The 16903-nt window shown below is 47.1% G+C and overlaps 1 protein-coding gene across 1 annotated transcript in view; it reads right to left on the bottom strand.

The window, feature by feature from the left end:
- ltv1 (LTV1 ribosome biogenesis factor) overlaps positions 1-16903 on the bottom strand; it is a 34220-nt gene that overhangs the window by 4065 nt on the left and 13252 nt on the right. Inside the window, exons 4-10 of the mRNA XM_072264767.1 lie at positions 16227-16314; positions 14880-15015; positions 10646-10883; positions 10413-10540; positions 9352-9482; positions 6818-6870; positions 5686-5886 (exon numbers count right to left, since the gene is read on the bottom strand). Of these exons, the coding sequence (XP_072120868.1) occupies positions 5686-5886; positions 6818-6870; positions 9352-9482; positions 10413-10540; positions 10646-10883; positions 14880-15015; positions 16227-16314 (975 nt within the window). The remainder of the gene's footprint in view (positions 1-5685; positions 5887-6817; positions 6871-9351; positions 9483-10412; positions 10541-10645; positions 10884-14879; positions 15016-16226; positions 16315-16903) is intronic.

Genomic DNA, 16903 nt, shown 5'->3' with positions numbered 1-16903 from the left:
ACAGAACTACAGCTCCTTGGATGCTTTTCATTTTTCACACCATTCTCTGTAAACTTTTGAGACTGTTGTGCATGAAAATTCCATGAAATCAGCAGTTTCTGAGATACTCAGATCGCCCCATCTGACACCAACAATCATTACAGAGTCAAAGTTACTTGGATCACATTTCTTCCCCATTCTGATGTTTGGTCTGAACAACAGCTGAATCTCTTGACAAGGTCTGTAAGCTTTTATGCATTGAGTTTCTGCCACATGACTGGCTGATTAGATGTTTGCATTAATGAGCAGATGAGCAGAGGCCGAGACCCTTCTTCAGGACTGAAATGGAAGAGGGAAGGTGCCACAATTTCACAACATACTATAATCTCAGTGATAAGATACTGATTCTAATCTCAGTAGAGGTCTTCAGTGAAGCCGCTGCAGACAATTTAAAGGGCACTGCAGATATTGGAAATCAAGACCAATACACAATGTGCTGGAGGAACTCAGCAGGTCAGGCAGCATCTATAGATGAGAATAAACAGTCACGTTTTGGACCGAGACCCATCATCAGGAGTGATGATCAGGACTAACGTGAAGTTAACCACTGACTGGAAGTGACCATAACTAATCTTGAATCTGGGAACTCACGAGATTAGTGAAACTTCAACACAAACAGTCAATACTGAAGGAAGGACGCACACAACACGTTGGACCTGTAGGATTACCTCACCATCTTTACTACAGCCAAGGACAAATAATCAATAAATATCTTGGGGTCAGTGGGATGTTATTACAGCTCAGCGTGTAGGGGAGTATGGAGTTCAATTCTGATGCCAATTGTAAGGAGTTGGTACGTTCTCTCCATGACAGCGCGGGTTTCCTGACTCTTGACCCCAGTATCTTAGGAGGGCAATGGCGCCTAACAGCTACTCCTTTGCTTGCATCTTCAGAAACAGCTCTATTTCTATCTTTAATAGTTACACGCTGACTTTGGTTCTTTGCGGAAATGGGACCCGCTCTCGGGGTCTCGTGACTAGCTGCTTTTCGATATGCCAAGGATGCAGCCTAGAAGACTAGCGTGCCTTCAGGGTGCCGGATTCTCATGGCTCTGGAGGCGGGCGGATTGGAGGTCAGTACTGCCTCAGAAAACTGGTGTCGCAGGAGACATAAGATCAAAAGCAGCGAGCTGGCTATGTGCCCAGAGACCCGAGTTCCTTGGGCACAGAGCTCGGAAGAAGTGACGGAACAGACTTCTAACATCATAAATCAGCGAGTTGCTTGTTATGTCTCCCCTCTCGCTGTGAAACAGGGACACCTCTTTTTCCCTTATTAGGGAGAGAGAGCCTGTGGTATGTTGAATTACCGGGTGAACGAGTAGTCTTTGGGGTACTGCAAGTCTGTGTCTTTATTGATACTTTGCTGCACGCCTGAGTGCTCGGTGGGAGGATGCCGATGCTTTTTTACTGGTGGGGGGGGGGTTGTTGCTTTGTTGCTGCTTATGTGTGGGAGAGGGGGGAGCTGGTGGGGGCTTTGGGGTTCTAACATTTAACTGTCATTCATTTTGGAGCACTCCTCTGTTTTTGTGGATGTTTGCAGAGAAAAAGAATTTCAGGATGTATATTGTATACATTTCCCTGACATTAAATGTACCTATTGAAACCTCTCTGGGCCATGCCATCTTCTCACATTGGGCAAGAGGTACTGAAGCCTGAAGTCCCACGTGACTAGGATCAAGAACAGTGACTTCCCTTCAACCATTCAGTCCTTGAACCGACCAGCAAAACCCTAACCAGCAGCGTTTAGCAATACTGTGACCACTTCCCTGCTGCTGTCTGTAGGGGGTTTGTGTAGTACGTTCTCCCTGTGAGCGCGTGGGTTTCCTCCGGGTGCTCCAGTTTTCTCCCGTAGTCTAGACATACCGGTTATTCGGCTGTTTGGTCATTAGGCTGGGCAGCATGGCTCACTGGACCTGAAAGGCCTGTTCTGCACTCTCTCTCTCTTAAATAAATCTCTAAACTACTATTCAGAATTATTTTAAACTGCTGCACTTTGCCGCCATGTAGCACCTTCCTGGTAGAGCATTACACGGTACCCAACACAAAGGAAAAGTCCTGCATTTATATAGCGACTTTCCAGTTTCTTTGGGAACTTTGGAAAAAAGATGTTGAAGAGTAATGCCTGTTTTAGTTCAAGAACCATTCCGCAAATAAGTAAAGATTTCCAGTATTTTCCTCTTAAGTTTGGGTAATCAAGAACTAGAGGACAGAGGGGTGGAAAGGAAGAGATTTAATAGGAACTCAAGGGTTTCACCCATACTGTGGTCTGTATATGGAACAAGCTGCCTTCAGTGGTTGAAGCTAGTGCAACAACAACATTTTGAGTCATGAAACACTACAGCAACGAAACAGGCCATTTGGCCCATCTAGTATTCTGCCTAGTCCCATCGACCTGCACCTCGACCATCATCCTCCATGCCCCTCCCATCTGCGTAGCTATCCAAATTTCTCTTAGATGTTGAATTTGAACCTGTACTTCCTCTGACTGCTCTTTCCACACTCACCAACCTTTGCATGAAAAGGATCCCCCTGATTTTTAAGCACTTGAGAGGTTTGGACAGACGCATTGATAGGACAGGTTTATTGGCCAAATGCAGGGAACGGACTAGTTTGCACTTGCCACGTTGCCCAGCATGGATGGGTTGGGCTGAAGGGCCTATTTCTATGTGTTATGAATCTATATGAGACTAGAGGATGTTCAGTACTGTACAAATCTTGAAGAGACATACATTTAGCTAAGTATACATAGTACTGTGCTAATTTTATGTATTACACTGCACTGCTGCCACAGAAAAAAACAAATTTTATCACTTATGTGAGTGATGATAAACCTGATCCTGATATGGGTCTACTGAAGATTGAGAGTGGGAAGGGGGCAGGGAGAGGGGAATCATGGTTGGGAGAAGGGGAAAGGAGAAGGGAGGGAGCAAGGAGCACCAGAGAGACGTCCTGTAATGATGAACCAAATGACCTTGCCTGGTGTCTTAGGGCTGGGTGTGTCTGTATCCGTGCCACCCCCTGCTTCTGCCCCACTCTCCTCATGAGGTACTCCACATCCACTATTCCAACATCTTTTGCTCCTGCCAGATTTACAAACTCACCCTGTTCCACATTGACAAATACAGTACTGTGCAAGTCTTAGGCACCTTAGCTAGATATATACTCAAGGCTTTGCACACACAGTACTGTACATCAGCAGTTAAACGTGGCACAAACATTATCCACATTTGATACAATACAGTGTCTCGGTCTGAAGTCTCATTTAAAAGACAACACCTCCAATGGTGGGTCACTCTCAGGGTTGTGTTTGAACATCAGCCTGGACACCAGAGTGGACACCGCCTTTTTCTCAGGGTGGAAATGGCTAACACAAGGGAGTATAATTTTTAAGGTGACTGGAGGAAGTATGTTGGGGGGGGAGGAGGAAGTGGGGGAATATCAGAGTTAAGTGTTCATTTTACTACACAGAGTTGGGTGCGTGGAATACCTCGCCGGGGTGGTGGCAGAGGCAGATACATTAGGGACATTTAAGAGACTTTTAGATAGGCCCATGGATGAAAGAAAGTTGAGGGTTATGAAGGGAAGGGTTAGAGTAATCTTGGAATAGGTTAAAACAGCGGTCCCCAACCACCGGGCCGCAAAGCATGCACTACCGGGCCGCAAGGAAGCGATATGATTTGGTCAGCTGCACCTTTCCTCATTCCCTGTCACGGCCACTGATCAGCCATTACGCATGCCAGGTCATGACCTGCGCGTCATCTGTGTCAGGGCGGGAAGGCGATCAACTCCTCGAGCTTGCAAATGACAACGGGCTGAAAAGTTTGTTTGACATAACATCTCCGTCGGCATTTTGGATCAAAGTCAAGGCTAAATATCCTGAGACAGCCACAAAAGCACTGAAAACGTTGCTTTTATTTCCAACATTTTTCTGCGAAGCGGAGTTTTCTGCAATGAATGCAACGAAAACTAAACTGCGGAATAGACCGGACATAAGGAACCCCCTTCGAGTATCGCTGTCTCCCATCGCCCCTCGATAGGACCGTCTTGTTGCAGGGAAACAAGCCCAGAGCTCCCACTGATTCAGCGATATTCGTGTGTTGCAATGATTTTATATATTCATACGGGAAAAATATGTGCTGTGCGTTTAATATCCAAATATTACTTAAAATGTTATGATGCTATTGACTTATAAGTGACCTATATAACCATATAACAATTACAGCATGGAAACAGGCCATCTCGGCCCTTCTAGTCCATGCCGAACGCTTACTCTCACCTAGTCCTGCCGACCTGCACTCAGCCCATAGCCCTCCATTCCTTTCCTGTCCATATACCTATCCAATTTTTCTTTAAATGATCATATCGAACCTGCTTCTGCCACTTCTACTGGAAGTTCGTTCAACACTTCAAGCTCCCCTGATAATTGACTTATCATTATATCCATGCGAGGAAAATATGCGCCGTGTGTTTAATATTAAATCCGTTAGATAAATCCTTTTAGATACAAAATTGAGTGTATTACCCACTTATCACCTATATTCCAGTAGTGATTAACACCAACCCCCACGAAAGGAATCGCCAAAAAGGATTTGCTTGGGGGGGGGGAAGAATCGGCAGGTCACGACGCGCATGCGCATTGGTGCCCGCGCAAGGCTTCATGGTTATTGTAGTCTTTTGGGTAAACAACGCATTTTACTGCTACTCTTGTTTGTTGGCAACTCTACCCACCCCCGCCCCGGTCAGCCGGTCCGCAAGAATATTGTCAATATTAAACCGGTCCACAGTGCGAGAAAGGTTGGGGACCCCTGGGTTAAAAGGTCAGCACAACATCATGGGCCGAAGGTGACAGGAGGTTTAGAGATGTACAGGTAATCTTTTCTTCAGAGTGGTGGATGCTTGGAACAGGTGGATGGGTGGTGGTAATAGCAGATACAACGATGGCACTGACGAGATCAGTAAACACTGGACATGCAGGGAAAAGAGGGAAATAGATCAAACTGAACAAATATTGAAAGACCCAGAAAGAGTCAACAGACACGATATTTCTTATAGTGGGGGACTCTAAGACCAAGGGGCACAGCCTCAGGATAAGGGAATGTCCTTCAGACAGAAATGAGGAGGAATTTCTTTAGCCAGAGATGGTAAATGCATAGAAATCATTACCGCAAATGGCTATGGAGGCCAAGTCATTGGGTATATTTAAAGCAGAAGCTGATAGTTTCTTGATTGGTAAGCATTTCAAAGGCTGCAGAGAAGAGGCTAGAGAATGAGTGAGGAGGGATAATAAATCAGCCATGATCAGATAGTGGAACAGACTCGATGGGTCAAATGGCTTGAATGTGAGTTGTAGTGTTCTATGTTCTAATACTAGATAACCTACAGTAGTGGTTAAATAGGGGGCAAACTTTTGGAAACCCCTTACCCACACTTAAGAGAAGACTGTGTGCCTTGGTTTGAAGTCTTATCAGAAAGACACTACCTGTGATGGTAAGGCACACCCTCGGAGCTGTGTCCGAACATCAGCGTGGACCTCTCCGCACCTGACGGTAATAGGAAGCGGCTGAACACCCACCCCTCAGCAACGGGTCCTCGCTGTATATCCTTAGTCCCGCAATCTCACGGAGCGGACCCAACCAGGAACATTCACCTTTCGCTCCACTTTAATCGCCTGTTTCCGCAACTTCTTCTCTTCCTTGTTCTCGTCGCGTGGGCGGGTCTGTGTGGAAGCCCTTGGCAGGTCGCTGTCGTTGATCATTTCCATTCGCTCCAGCTGTTTTGTCGTGAGACCTGGCTTCGGCAGGACATCCAATGGGATTCCTGTTTTACGAGAAACCTTGATTGTTCTGGGCTGAAAAGAATACTGGGTGTGAAGACCTTACTGCATTCAACATGGTGACAGCAAGCAACTTAATGAAATGTCTGAGTGCTTTGAAAAATAAGTACAAATTTAAGGCTGGGCTGAGAAGTGGCAGATTGGAAAAGTGTGAAGTGATTCACTTTGGAAGGCAGGACAAGGGTTAATGACAGGACTCTTAGCAGCATGGAGGAACAGGGGATCTCGGGGTCAACGTCCCCGTTCGGGCCCTATGCCTTATGCTCTTATGGATGTAGGACTCTGGTATTTTTGGAAAGATTGGACAGCAGTGGGCTTACTTTCCCTGGAGTGAAAGATACTTGAAAGTATACACTCACTGACAACTTCATTAGCTACCTCCGGTACCTAACAATGTGGCTACAGAGTGCAAGTTGTGGTCTTCTACTGCTGGCGAGACACAGCGGCACTTTGCAGGCATCTAACAAACTACAGTTCTATTAAATATGTTTTTGGGACTAATATCGCTGCAATCTACAGCCTGTAACTTCCTGCTGGGAAGTGCGCTTTTGAACGATTTGTACAACCCGGCGATTTTGTGGTATCCTCAAATATTCGGTGAACTGGACTCTCAAGAATGCAGAGGTACGGCCGCATCAATCATTGCTGAAGTGGACTTGGGGCTGGATTGAAACTTCAGAGAAGATGGAAGCGGCAGGGCCAGGTTAATAACAGGCAGAGTGGAGGAGATGAACCAGTGTTTATATCACTACTCCGGGACGCCTTATTTGCCTCAGCACTGAACTCGGCTCCTCAGCGGTGGCCTGCAGCCATCGGGCTCCCAGGTTAGTTACAGCACTGAACTGGCTCTGTGGCGGTGATGACAGGTCAGTATGGAGGTGGTGAGCCTATTTCTCTGCAGTACATCTCTACTAGTTACCTTTCTGGGAAAAAACAAATGTCATACCTTTGGTGGATCTGTTATCAGCTTCGGGTGGTTGTAGAGATTTGAGTAGGTGCCTGCAGAAAAATAAAGATTGAGTTCCATCGTATTACAGGGAACAGAGACCAGTACAGCACAGGAACAGGCCCGTCAACCCACAGTGTTTTGCTGAACCAGATAAATTGGTAATCCAATGGCTAACTAATCTCTTCCTGCCTACATAATGTTCAAATCCTTCCATTTTCCTCACATTCATGTGCATAGGCGCAGGGGTTCCCAGCACGTAGTCCACAGACCCTTTGCTTAGTGGTATTGGTCCATGGCATATAAGTGATTGGGAACCCCTCCCTAGGGTTATTCTGACCAGCTGTGGTACAGGGTCAGGCTCAGGCTCAGTGTTCCATCCACCCCGACAGCAGCACGGACTGTCATTCAGTGCTGTCCCTCCCGGTGTGGCACTCACAGTGCTGGCTCTCCCTCAGTGTCACCCCTCGTACAGTGCAGCACTTACCCTCCCCCCCCCCCCCCCCCGCAGCACTGCTCCGTACACCGGATTTTGTTCTGACATCGCTCAAAAGGTGGGAATGTGCTCCACCGAGACATCTCCAGCATCAGGGAAGAGCCCAAAGCAGACAAACTTAAATAAGAAGAGTGTCTGGACTGACCCAGCGGAGCACTCAAGTGGTCTGTCGGTACCCCCTAACCTTGCACCTTATTCACCTTATTGTCTGCTGGCGCTGCACTTTATTCTGCATTCTGTCATTGTTTTACCTTGTTCTTCCTCATTGCGCTGTGTAAGGATCTGATCTGTATGAACAGTATGCAAGACAAGCTTTTCACAGCATCATGGTACATTGTGAGGGCACAGCAGCATAGCGGTTAGTGCAATGCTTTACAACACCACTGGTAATATATTTCTTGTTATAATTTAATTTTAAAAAATTATGCATTGCAATATACTGCTGCCACAAAATATATTTCATGCCATATGTACATGCTATTAAATCTGATTATCTCCCGGGTTCAATTCCCACCACTGGCTGTAAGGATTTGCAGGTTCTCCCCATGAAACCCATGTGATTCCTCTGGGTGCTCCAGTTTCCTGCCACACTCACAACAAGCTGGAGGAACTCAGCAGGTCGGGCAGCATCCGTGGAAAAGATCGGTCGTCGTTTCGGGCCGGGACGCCGACCAATCTTTTCAACAGATGCTGCCTGACCTGAGTTCCTCCAGCGTGTTGTGAGTGTTGCCTTGACCCCAGCATCTGCAAATTATTTTGTGTTTCCGGTTTCCTGCCACATCTCAAAGACCTAAGAGTCGGGGTTAGTGGAGTTGTGGACAACACCTCAGATTGTGTTGGTCAAATGACACATTTCACTATAAGTTTTAATATATGTGACAAATAAAAATTCTTTAAATGAAGATCTTTTTTATTCTGCGTTGTTATTGCTTCACTTTTTTCCTGCCTCAATGTACCGTGTAATGATCTGATCTGTGTGAACAGTACGCAAGACAAGGGTGGGTTGGCAAGTTTGCAGACGACACAAAGGTTGGTGGTGTTGTGGATAGTGTAGAGGATTGTCGAAGATCGCAGGGAGATATTGATAAAATGCAGAAGCGGGCTGAGAAGTGGCAGATGGAGTTCAACCCAGGGAAGTGTGAGGTGGTACTCTTTGGAAGGACAAACTCCAAGGCAGAGTACAAAGTAAATGGCAGGATACTTGGTAGTGTGGAGGAGCAGAGGGATCTCGGGGTACATGTCCACAGATTCCTGAACATTGCCTCACAGGAAGATAGGGTAGTTAAGAAAGCTTATGGGATGTTAGCTTTCATAAGTCGAGGGATAGAGTTTAAGAGTCATGGGGTAATGATGCAGCTCTATAAAACTCTGGTTAGGCCACACTTGGAGTACTGTGTCCAGTTCTGGTTGCCTCACTATAGGAAGGATGTGGAAGCATTGGAAAGGGTACAGAGGAGGTTTACCAGGATACTGCCTGGTTTATGATCACAGATTATGATCAGAGATTAAGGGAGCTAGGGCTTTACTCTTTGGAGAGAAGGAGGATGAGAGGAGACATGATAGAGGTATACAAGATATTAAGAGGAATAGATGGAGTGGACAGCCAGCACCTCTTCCCCAGGGCACCACTGCTCAATACAAGAGGACATGGCTTTAAGGTAAGGGGTGGGAAGTTCAAGGGGGATATTAGAGGAAGGGTTTTTACTCAGAGAGTGGTTGGTGCGTGGAATGCACTGCCTGAGTCAGTGGTGGAGGCAGATACACTAGTGAAGTTTAAGAAACTACTAGACAGGTATATGGAGGAATTTAAGGTGGGGGGTTATATGGGAGGCAGGGTTTAAGGGTCGGCACAACATTGTGGGCCAAAGGGCCTGTACTACGCTGTACTGTTGTATGTTCGATGTTTTCACTGTATCGCGGTACATGTGATAATAATAAACCAATTCCAGCTGCAGTGATTTGAAATGAGAGTAGCACTGTCGAGCACATCAGAGGGAGGGAATTTCTTTAGGCCAAGCTTCTCGCAGACAGTACTCACTGAGAATGGATTCACAGTCCCACTGCTCAGTGGGCTCCTCAGTGACAATGGTCTCCATCTCCCCCTCCGCTTCCTCCTCCTCCTGTAATAGGACCTCCGCTCTCGGTCCCAGATCGTCCGGCATCTGACAGCTGTGGGAAAGATCAGGAGTTAAACCAGAGCCCCTTCCGAAGTCCAAAACGCACCGCGAAGGGTCACCTCTGTGGCACGGTGGTGTAGTGGTTAGAATAACTCCTTACAGCAGCAGCTACAGGGATACAATTCCCTCCTCTGTCTGCAAGGAGCTTGGATGCTCTGCTCATGACCCGGAGGAAGTTCTCCGGCTTCCCCCCACATTTTCAAGGCGTACAGCTTTGTTCTGTGGGGCGGTGTGGCTTATTTGCCGGTCGAAAGCTGCTTCCATTGTGTCAGTTAGTGATCAGTGATTGGTCCACTTAAAGTCTGCAACATTCTTTCCCATTGGTTGGCTTGTGTGCCACGGCACTCATTTCCCGTTCCGGGTGGTTTGGTGGGAGGGGAGATAAGAGTAGCTTGTACGGGAGGTTTGCCATCGTTCTCTCCTGCCATCCACGAGGCCCGCTTCAGGCTGAAGTCGTGACCAGTGCTGAAGGACCATTGAGGAATCTATGACTGGCTTCCCTACGTTTGTTTAGTTAATTATCCATTCGTAACACGCTTAGTTCTTTGCTTTTATGTCAGGAAGATTTAGCAGAGTGTCCGCTCAATTAAAGGGTAACTGAATGTACAGTGTAGTGGTTTTGGATAGTTTAAATGAACGCTTATTTAGCTAAACACCTGGTTTAGTGTTTCATTGTTCATTTTTAAATAAATAGTTAACGCACCCATTTTAAAATGTTTTCTGTTTTGCTCATTGGATCTCCGAACCTGCCCCCCCACCCTGCTCCACGTTACAGGGTAGGGTTACTAAGTTATGGGCAAACCATCCTTGGAGTGTGTTGATCACTGACGCAAATGTTGCATTTCACTGACTTTTCGATGCACACGTGACAGATAATCTTATAAAAGGCAGTCTTTCGGAATGGCTGGAAAATTTCACTTACACTTTAGACTTCTGACTGTGGTAATCGGAGATGACTACACCAAGACGCTCACTGTCCACCTGGATGCAGCCCTCGAGCTCGAGATGGTCCAGGGCCCCAATCTCATCGTCATCGTACTCTTCATACAGCTGGGGGGAGAAGAACACCGTGAAGACAGGCCACAGACTGAGGAGGCATAAGGCGGGGAGGGGAGGAGAGGAACATGGACACAGGGATATCAGTTCTACACTGACCTTTTCAAACCGGTCATCCAACAGGGTGAGCTGCTCGTTGCGTCTCATCACCGAGGAGGTCATGGAGTAGTTGGTGAAGCGACTTCTCGTCTCTTCCTCCGCGAAGAGGAACTCCCGGGGGCTGCTCCTGCCACTGCCAGAACCTGACTGGGACTCATCAGAGAGTGCGCTGTCCGAGTTGCAATCCTCGTCTTCTGTATCCTCCCAATCTTCCTCATCATCTTCACCGTCGGATCCCCTGGGAGAGTAAGAACAGACTGATTTGGAGTCTCCAACGTGAGATGTCGCCTCACAGATGTCCAAACGACCGTTCTAAGTCCATAAGGCATGGGAGCAGAATCAGACCATACAGCCCATCAAGGGTTTCACCATTCTACCAAGGCTGATTTATTATCCCTCTGAAACCCATTCTCCTGGGTAACCTTTGATGCCCTGATTAATCAAGAAACTATCAACCCCTGCTTTAAATATACCCAATGACTTGACCCCCACAGCCGTCGGTGGCAGTGAATTCCACAGATTCTGCATCCTATGGCTAAAGAAATTCCTCCTCATCTGCTCTGAAAAGATGTCCCCCTATTCTGAGCCTGTACTTAAATTTCATATTTCATCTTTTCTCTCCTAACATTAGAGACCTAAGAGGCATTTAGTTAGCTACGTGAATGTGAGGAAAATGGAAGGATATGGACCTTTAGGCAGAAGGGCTTGTTGCACTGCTGTACTGGTCTGTATTCTATCCTTCCCTGTGCAGGACTTTTTCTCCTCATTGTCACCCCCCATAGTTCAGGAATGCTAAGTGATGGCAAGTGGTGAGGGGAGTAGGAGAGACGGAGATCCCTGATTCACTGGTGTCCTATTCAGCAATCCCTCCCTGGAGGAAAGGTTTGAACTTTATTTATAGGGCCCCAACTCCTGCCCGGTTGCTCGTTAAGGAAACACAGAAAACCTACAGAACAATACAGGCCCTTCGGCCCACAATGCTGTGCCAAACATGTACCCTTATGAACATGTTATGTACTGTCGTTGGCAGGGGTCCACAGGAGATTCACCAGAATGATCGTGGGAAAGGACAGGGTTAACTATATGAGGAGCTTTTGATGGCTCCGGGCCTGTGCTCGCTGGAGTTTTGAAAGATGAGAGGTGATCTTATTGAAACCTATTAAATGCTGAAAGGTCTAGATAGAGTGGATGTGGGGAACTACTTCATCCATGCTAAAGCTGTGCTAAACTGTGGCCAGAACTCACATCAGAGGAATCAGCCTTCCCTCCATGGACTCTGTCTATACTTTTTATTGCCTTGGTAAAGCAGCCAGCGTAATCAAAGACGCCACCCACTACGGACATTCTCTCTTCTCTCCTCTCCCATCGGGCAGAAGATACAAACTCCTGAAAACTCGTACCACCAGGCTCAAGGACAGCTTCTCTCCTGGTGTTATCAGACTCTGGAACAGACCTTTTGTATGCTAAGATGGATTCCTGGCTGCACAGTCTACCTCGTTATGATCCAGCACTTCATCGTTTACCTGCACTACACTCTTTCGGTAGCTGTAACACTTTATACCGCACTGTTTATCTGTTTAGTGATACGGCACGGTAACAGGCCCTTCTGGCCCAAAGACCCATGCTGCCCATTAACACCTATGTGACCAATTAACATAGCAATTCATACATCTTTGGAATGTGGGAGGAAACCAGAGCACCCAGAGGAAACCCACGTGGTCACGGGGAGAACGTACAAACTCGTTACAGACAGCTGTGGAAACTGAACCCAGGTCGCTGGCACTGTAAAACATTACATTATCTGCTATTCTACTGTGCTACCCAACAGTGTGCCTCTAGAAGTACCTTGCTCTAGCTCAGTATTGATCTGTCTAAACAGTGTACAAGACCAGTTTTTCACTCTATCTTGGTACATGGCAGTAATAAGCCAATACCAATACTGTCTGCTTGCCTGGGAAGAATTTCAGGCATCCGCTCCAACACCAGCCCAATCCCCACTACTCCACTTCATCACCTGTTTCCCAGTGAAAGTGACAAGGTAACATATTTGAAGGTGAAGTGTCATAGTCAACAGGGTCTTGGCCCTTCCTGTCCAGCTTCATGCAATAGTCCCGCAGTCCCCCGAGTTGCAGAGTGTGACAGAACTCCTGATTGAACACCCAGTTCCCTGAGATGCAGAGACGGAATTCCTGATTGAACACCCAGTTCCCTGAGATGCAGAGGCAGAATTCCTGATTGAACATCCAGTTCCCTGAGATGCAGAGACGGAACTCCTGATTGAACACCCAGTTCCCTGAGATGCAGAGACGGAATTCCTGATTGAACATCCAGTTCCCTGAGATGCAGAGACAAAATTCCCAATTGAACATCCAGTTCCCTGAGATGCAGAGACGGAATTCCTGATTGAACATCCAGTTCCCTGAGATGCAGAGACGGAATTCCTGATTGAACACCCAGTTCCCTGAGATGCAGAGACAGAATTCCCGATTAATGTGGATAAATGTGAGGTTATCCACTTTGGTGGTAAGAACAGGAAGGCAGATTATTATCTAAATGGAGTCAAGTTAGGAAAAAGGGGAAGCTCAACGAGATCTAGGTGTTCTTGTACATCAGTCACTGAAAGCAAGCATGTAAGTACAGCAGGCAGTGAAGAAAGCTAATGGCATGCTGGCCTTCATAACAAGGGGAATTGAGTATAAGAGCAAAGAGGTCCTTCTGCAGCTGTACAGGGCCCTGGTGAGACCACACCTGGAGTACTGTGTGCAGGTTTGGTCTCCAAATTTGAGGAAGGACATTCTTGCTATTGAGGGAGTGCAGCGTAGGTTCACAAGGTTAATTTCCGGGATGGCAGGACTGTCATATGTCGAAAGACTGGAGCGACTGGGCTTGTATACTCTGGAATTTAGAAGGCTGAGAGGGGATCTTATTGAAACATATAAGATTATTAAGGGATTGGATACGCTAGAGGCAGGAAGCATGTTCCCGCTGAGGGGTGCGTCCAGAACCAGAGGCCACAGTTTAAGAATTAGGGGTAGGCCATTTAGAACAGAGTTGAGGAAAAACTTTTTCACTCAGAGAGTGGTGGATATATGGAATGCTCTGCCCCAGAAGGCTGTGGAGGCCAAGTCTCTGGATGCTTTCAAAAAAGAGATGGATAGAGCTCTTAAAGATAGTGGAATAAAGGTTATGGGGATAAGGCAGGAACTGGATGCTGATAGTGGATGATCAGCCATGATCACAGTGAATGGCGGTGCTGGCTCGAAGGGCCGAATGGCTTACTCCTGCACCTGTTGTCTATTGTCTAACACCCAGTTCCCCAGCTCCCTGAGTTGCAGCAGCAGGATTCCTCATTGAACATCCAGATCACCAGCTACCTAAAGTGCAGAGACAGGATTCCTGACTGAGCGCCCAGATTCCCAGAGCGAGACAGGATTCCTGTTGGAGTGCTACTGCAACAACAACAACTTCTTGCTCAACTTTAGCACGAACTAATTGCCTATTGTTGACTTGAGGAGGGAGAAGGGGTAATCAGCATTGGAGAGAGCCAGCCGCTTTCAATTCCAGGGCGTTAGTGATCAGGTGACCTGTCCTCGGCCAGCACATTGATGCAATCTCTAGGAAGGCACACCAACATCTTTACTTAGGAAGTTAAGAAGGTTTAGCTTGTTGCCAAACACTCTGACAACAATCATCATTGGAGAACACCAGCATCCGTGCCATACCATCTTCTCACAACCAGGTTCAGGAACAGTAACTTCCCTTCAACCATTCACCGACCAGCAAAACCCGAACCAGTAGTGTTTAGCAACACTATGACCACCTTCCCGCTGCTGTCTGCAGGAGGTTTGTACAGGATCTTCTCCCTGTGAGTGCATGGGTTTCCTCCCACATTCCAAAGTCACGCCGGTTAGGTGGTTAATTGGATATATGGGTGTAACTGGGCGGTGGGGGCTTGTTGGGCTGGAAGGGCCGGTTACTGTGCTGTATCCCAAAATAAAAATTAATAACTGCACTAAAGTGGAGATTTCTTTTGCAGTCATTGTGTTTTTTCTTGAAAAAAACTTGTGTCTAATTTGTTTTCTTGTGAATGCTGCTTCCTTGATGCCAGGTTCCTGCATGCTGTTTTTCATTGCATCTCTACTTAAGCATTGACAGTAAACCCAGTTTTTACTCCCCCCGACCTTTCCAACTCACAGGATACACCCCAACTCCCAGTGACAACCAACTCACGTACGTGCGAGCAACTGTCTCGCCCCTGTTCCCTACTGCCTTCATCACAAAGTCATCCTCCAGGACATTGTCTGGGTTGTCAAAGTCGAAGTCATCATCCAGGGCAGCCACAATATCAGGGTCCAGCTCCGGGAGTGGTCCTGATGGAAGACACCAAGCACACGGTGAGCATCCAGGTGACCTCTCGCGGCTAATCTAGGAGCTGCTGGTTCCACTGCAGGCAGCCAGTGTGACCCACTGCAGGTATCTTCCGTTGCCAGAGGAAAAAGCAGCCCCTTGGTTACACTACATAAAACAGTACAGTAACAGGTCCTATGGCCCCTATGTGTCTCTGATGGATGCCACGCCAAATTAAACTAATCCCTTGTGCTTGCACCCAATCCACATTCACAAAAACAGAAGCAGAATCAGGCCATTCAGCCCATCAAGTATGTTCTGCTATTTCATCATAGCGGATTTATTATCTCTATCAACCCCATTCTCCTATCTTCTCCCTGTAACCTTTGATGCCTGACTAATCAAAAACCTATCAACATCTGCTTTAAATATACCCAACAGCTTGGTGTCCACAGCCATCTGTGGTAAGGAATACCACAGATTTATCACCTCTGGCTATGAAATTCCTCCTCATCTCTGTTCTAAGGGACATCCCTCTATTCTGAGGCTGTGCCCCTGGTCCTAGTCCTCCACACTATAGGAAACATCCTCTCCATGTCTACTCTATCTGGACCTCTCAATACTTTTTCGGTTTGATCTATAAACGTATTTCCCTCTCTTCCCTGCAGGCTCAGTGCCACTGTTGTATCTGCTATTAGCACCACCTGACAGCCCGTTTCACGCACTCACCACTCTGAGGAAAAAAAAAATTATCTGCACATTTCTAAACCCTCCCATCACCTTCAGCCCATGATGTTGTGCTGACCTTTAAACCTACTCCAAGATTAAGCCTACCCTTCCCTCCTTCATAACCCTCCACTTTTCTTTCATCCATGAGCCCATCTAGAAGTCTCTTAAATGTCCCTAATGTATCTGCCTCCACCACCACCCCTGGCGGGGTATTCCACACACCCACTAACCCCTATGAGCTTTCCCCCGCTCACCTTAAACACATTCTCTCTGGATCACAACTGACCCTCTAGACCAGGGGTTCCCAACCTGGAGTCCACAGACTCCTTGCTTAATGGCATTGGTCCATGGCATAAAAGAGGTTGGAATTCAATGCTACGTTCCCGCACTTGCCAAACCCCTTCGAGCTCTATGTCAAATCACACTTTAGAGCCTCAAGCACTGAATGCAGACAGATGCTCAGACAGCATTCAGAATCAGCATGAAACAGCGGTTCTGGAGTTACCTCGAACAGGGGCAGCTTTGTTCAACAGGCCCGTCTCCTCCTCAAACTCTGAGGCAAACACCGAGGATGGCAGGTTAATGGAGCAACTCTGGAAACACAAGGACAGATCACCGGTTGAAGGTCCATTTGTGATGAAGCGCAAGGGAGTACTCACTTGCAGACTGAGCCCAGCGATAACTTCTCCTTGTCTGTCTCCCACAAGTTCACATTCTCTCTACCCTGTTAATTGACTTTCTTTCATCCAGGACATTTACTAAATAACCTGTCACATCGGCAGCATGATAGCACAGGATTAGCATTTAGCATAATGCTATTACAGCACAAGTGTGGGCACGTGGCCAAGTGGTTAAGGCATTGGACTAGCGACCTGAGGCAACGTGTTGTGTCCTTGAGCAAGGCACTTAATCACACATTGCTCTGCGAGGACACTGGTGCCAAGCTGTATGGGTCCTAATGCCCTTCCCTTGGACAACATTGGTGTCGTGGAGAGGGGAGACTTGCAGCATGGGCAACTGCTGGTCTTCCATACAACCTTGCCCAGGCCTGCGCCCTGGACAGTGAAGACTTTCCAGGTGATCCATGGTCTTGCAAGACTAACGGATGCCTAAAAAAATTACTGCACAAAAGATTGGGGTTCAATTCCCGCCAATGCCTGAAAGAACCTAGACTATTTTCCC

Source organism: Mobula birostris, chromosome 8, assembly GCF_030028105.1.
Source record: "Mobula birostris isolate sMobBir1 chromosome 8, sMobBir1.hap1, whole genome shotgun sequence".
NCBI classification, from domain to species: domain Eukaryota; kingdom Metazoa; phylum Chordata; class Chondrichthyes; order Myliobatiformes; family Myliobatidae; genus Mobula; species Mobula birostris.
This window is presented reverse-complemented; position numbering and strand designations above follow the sequence as displayed.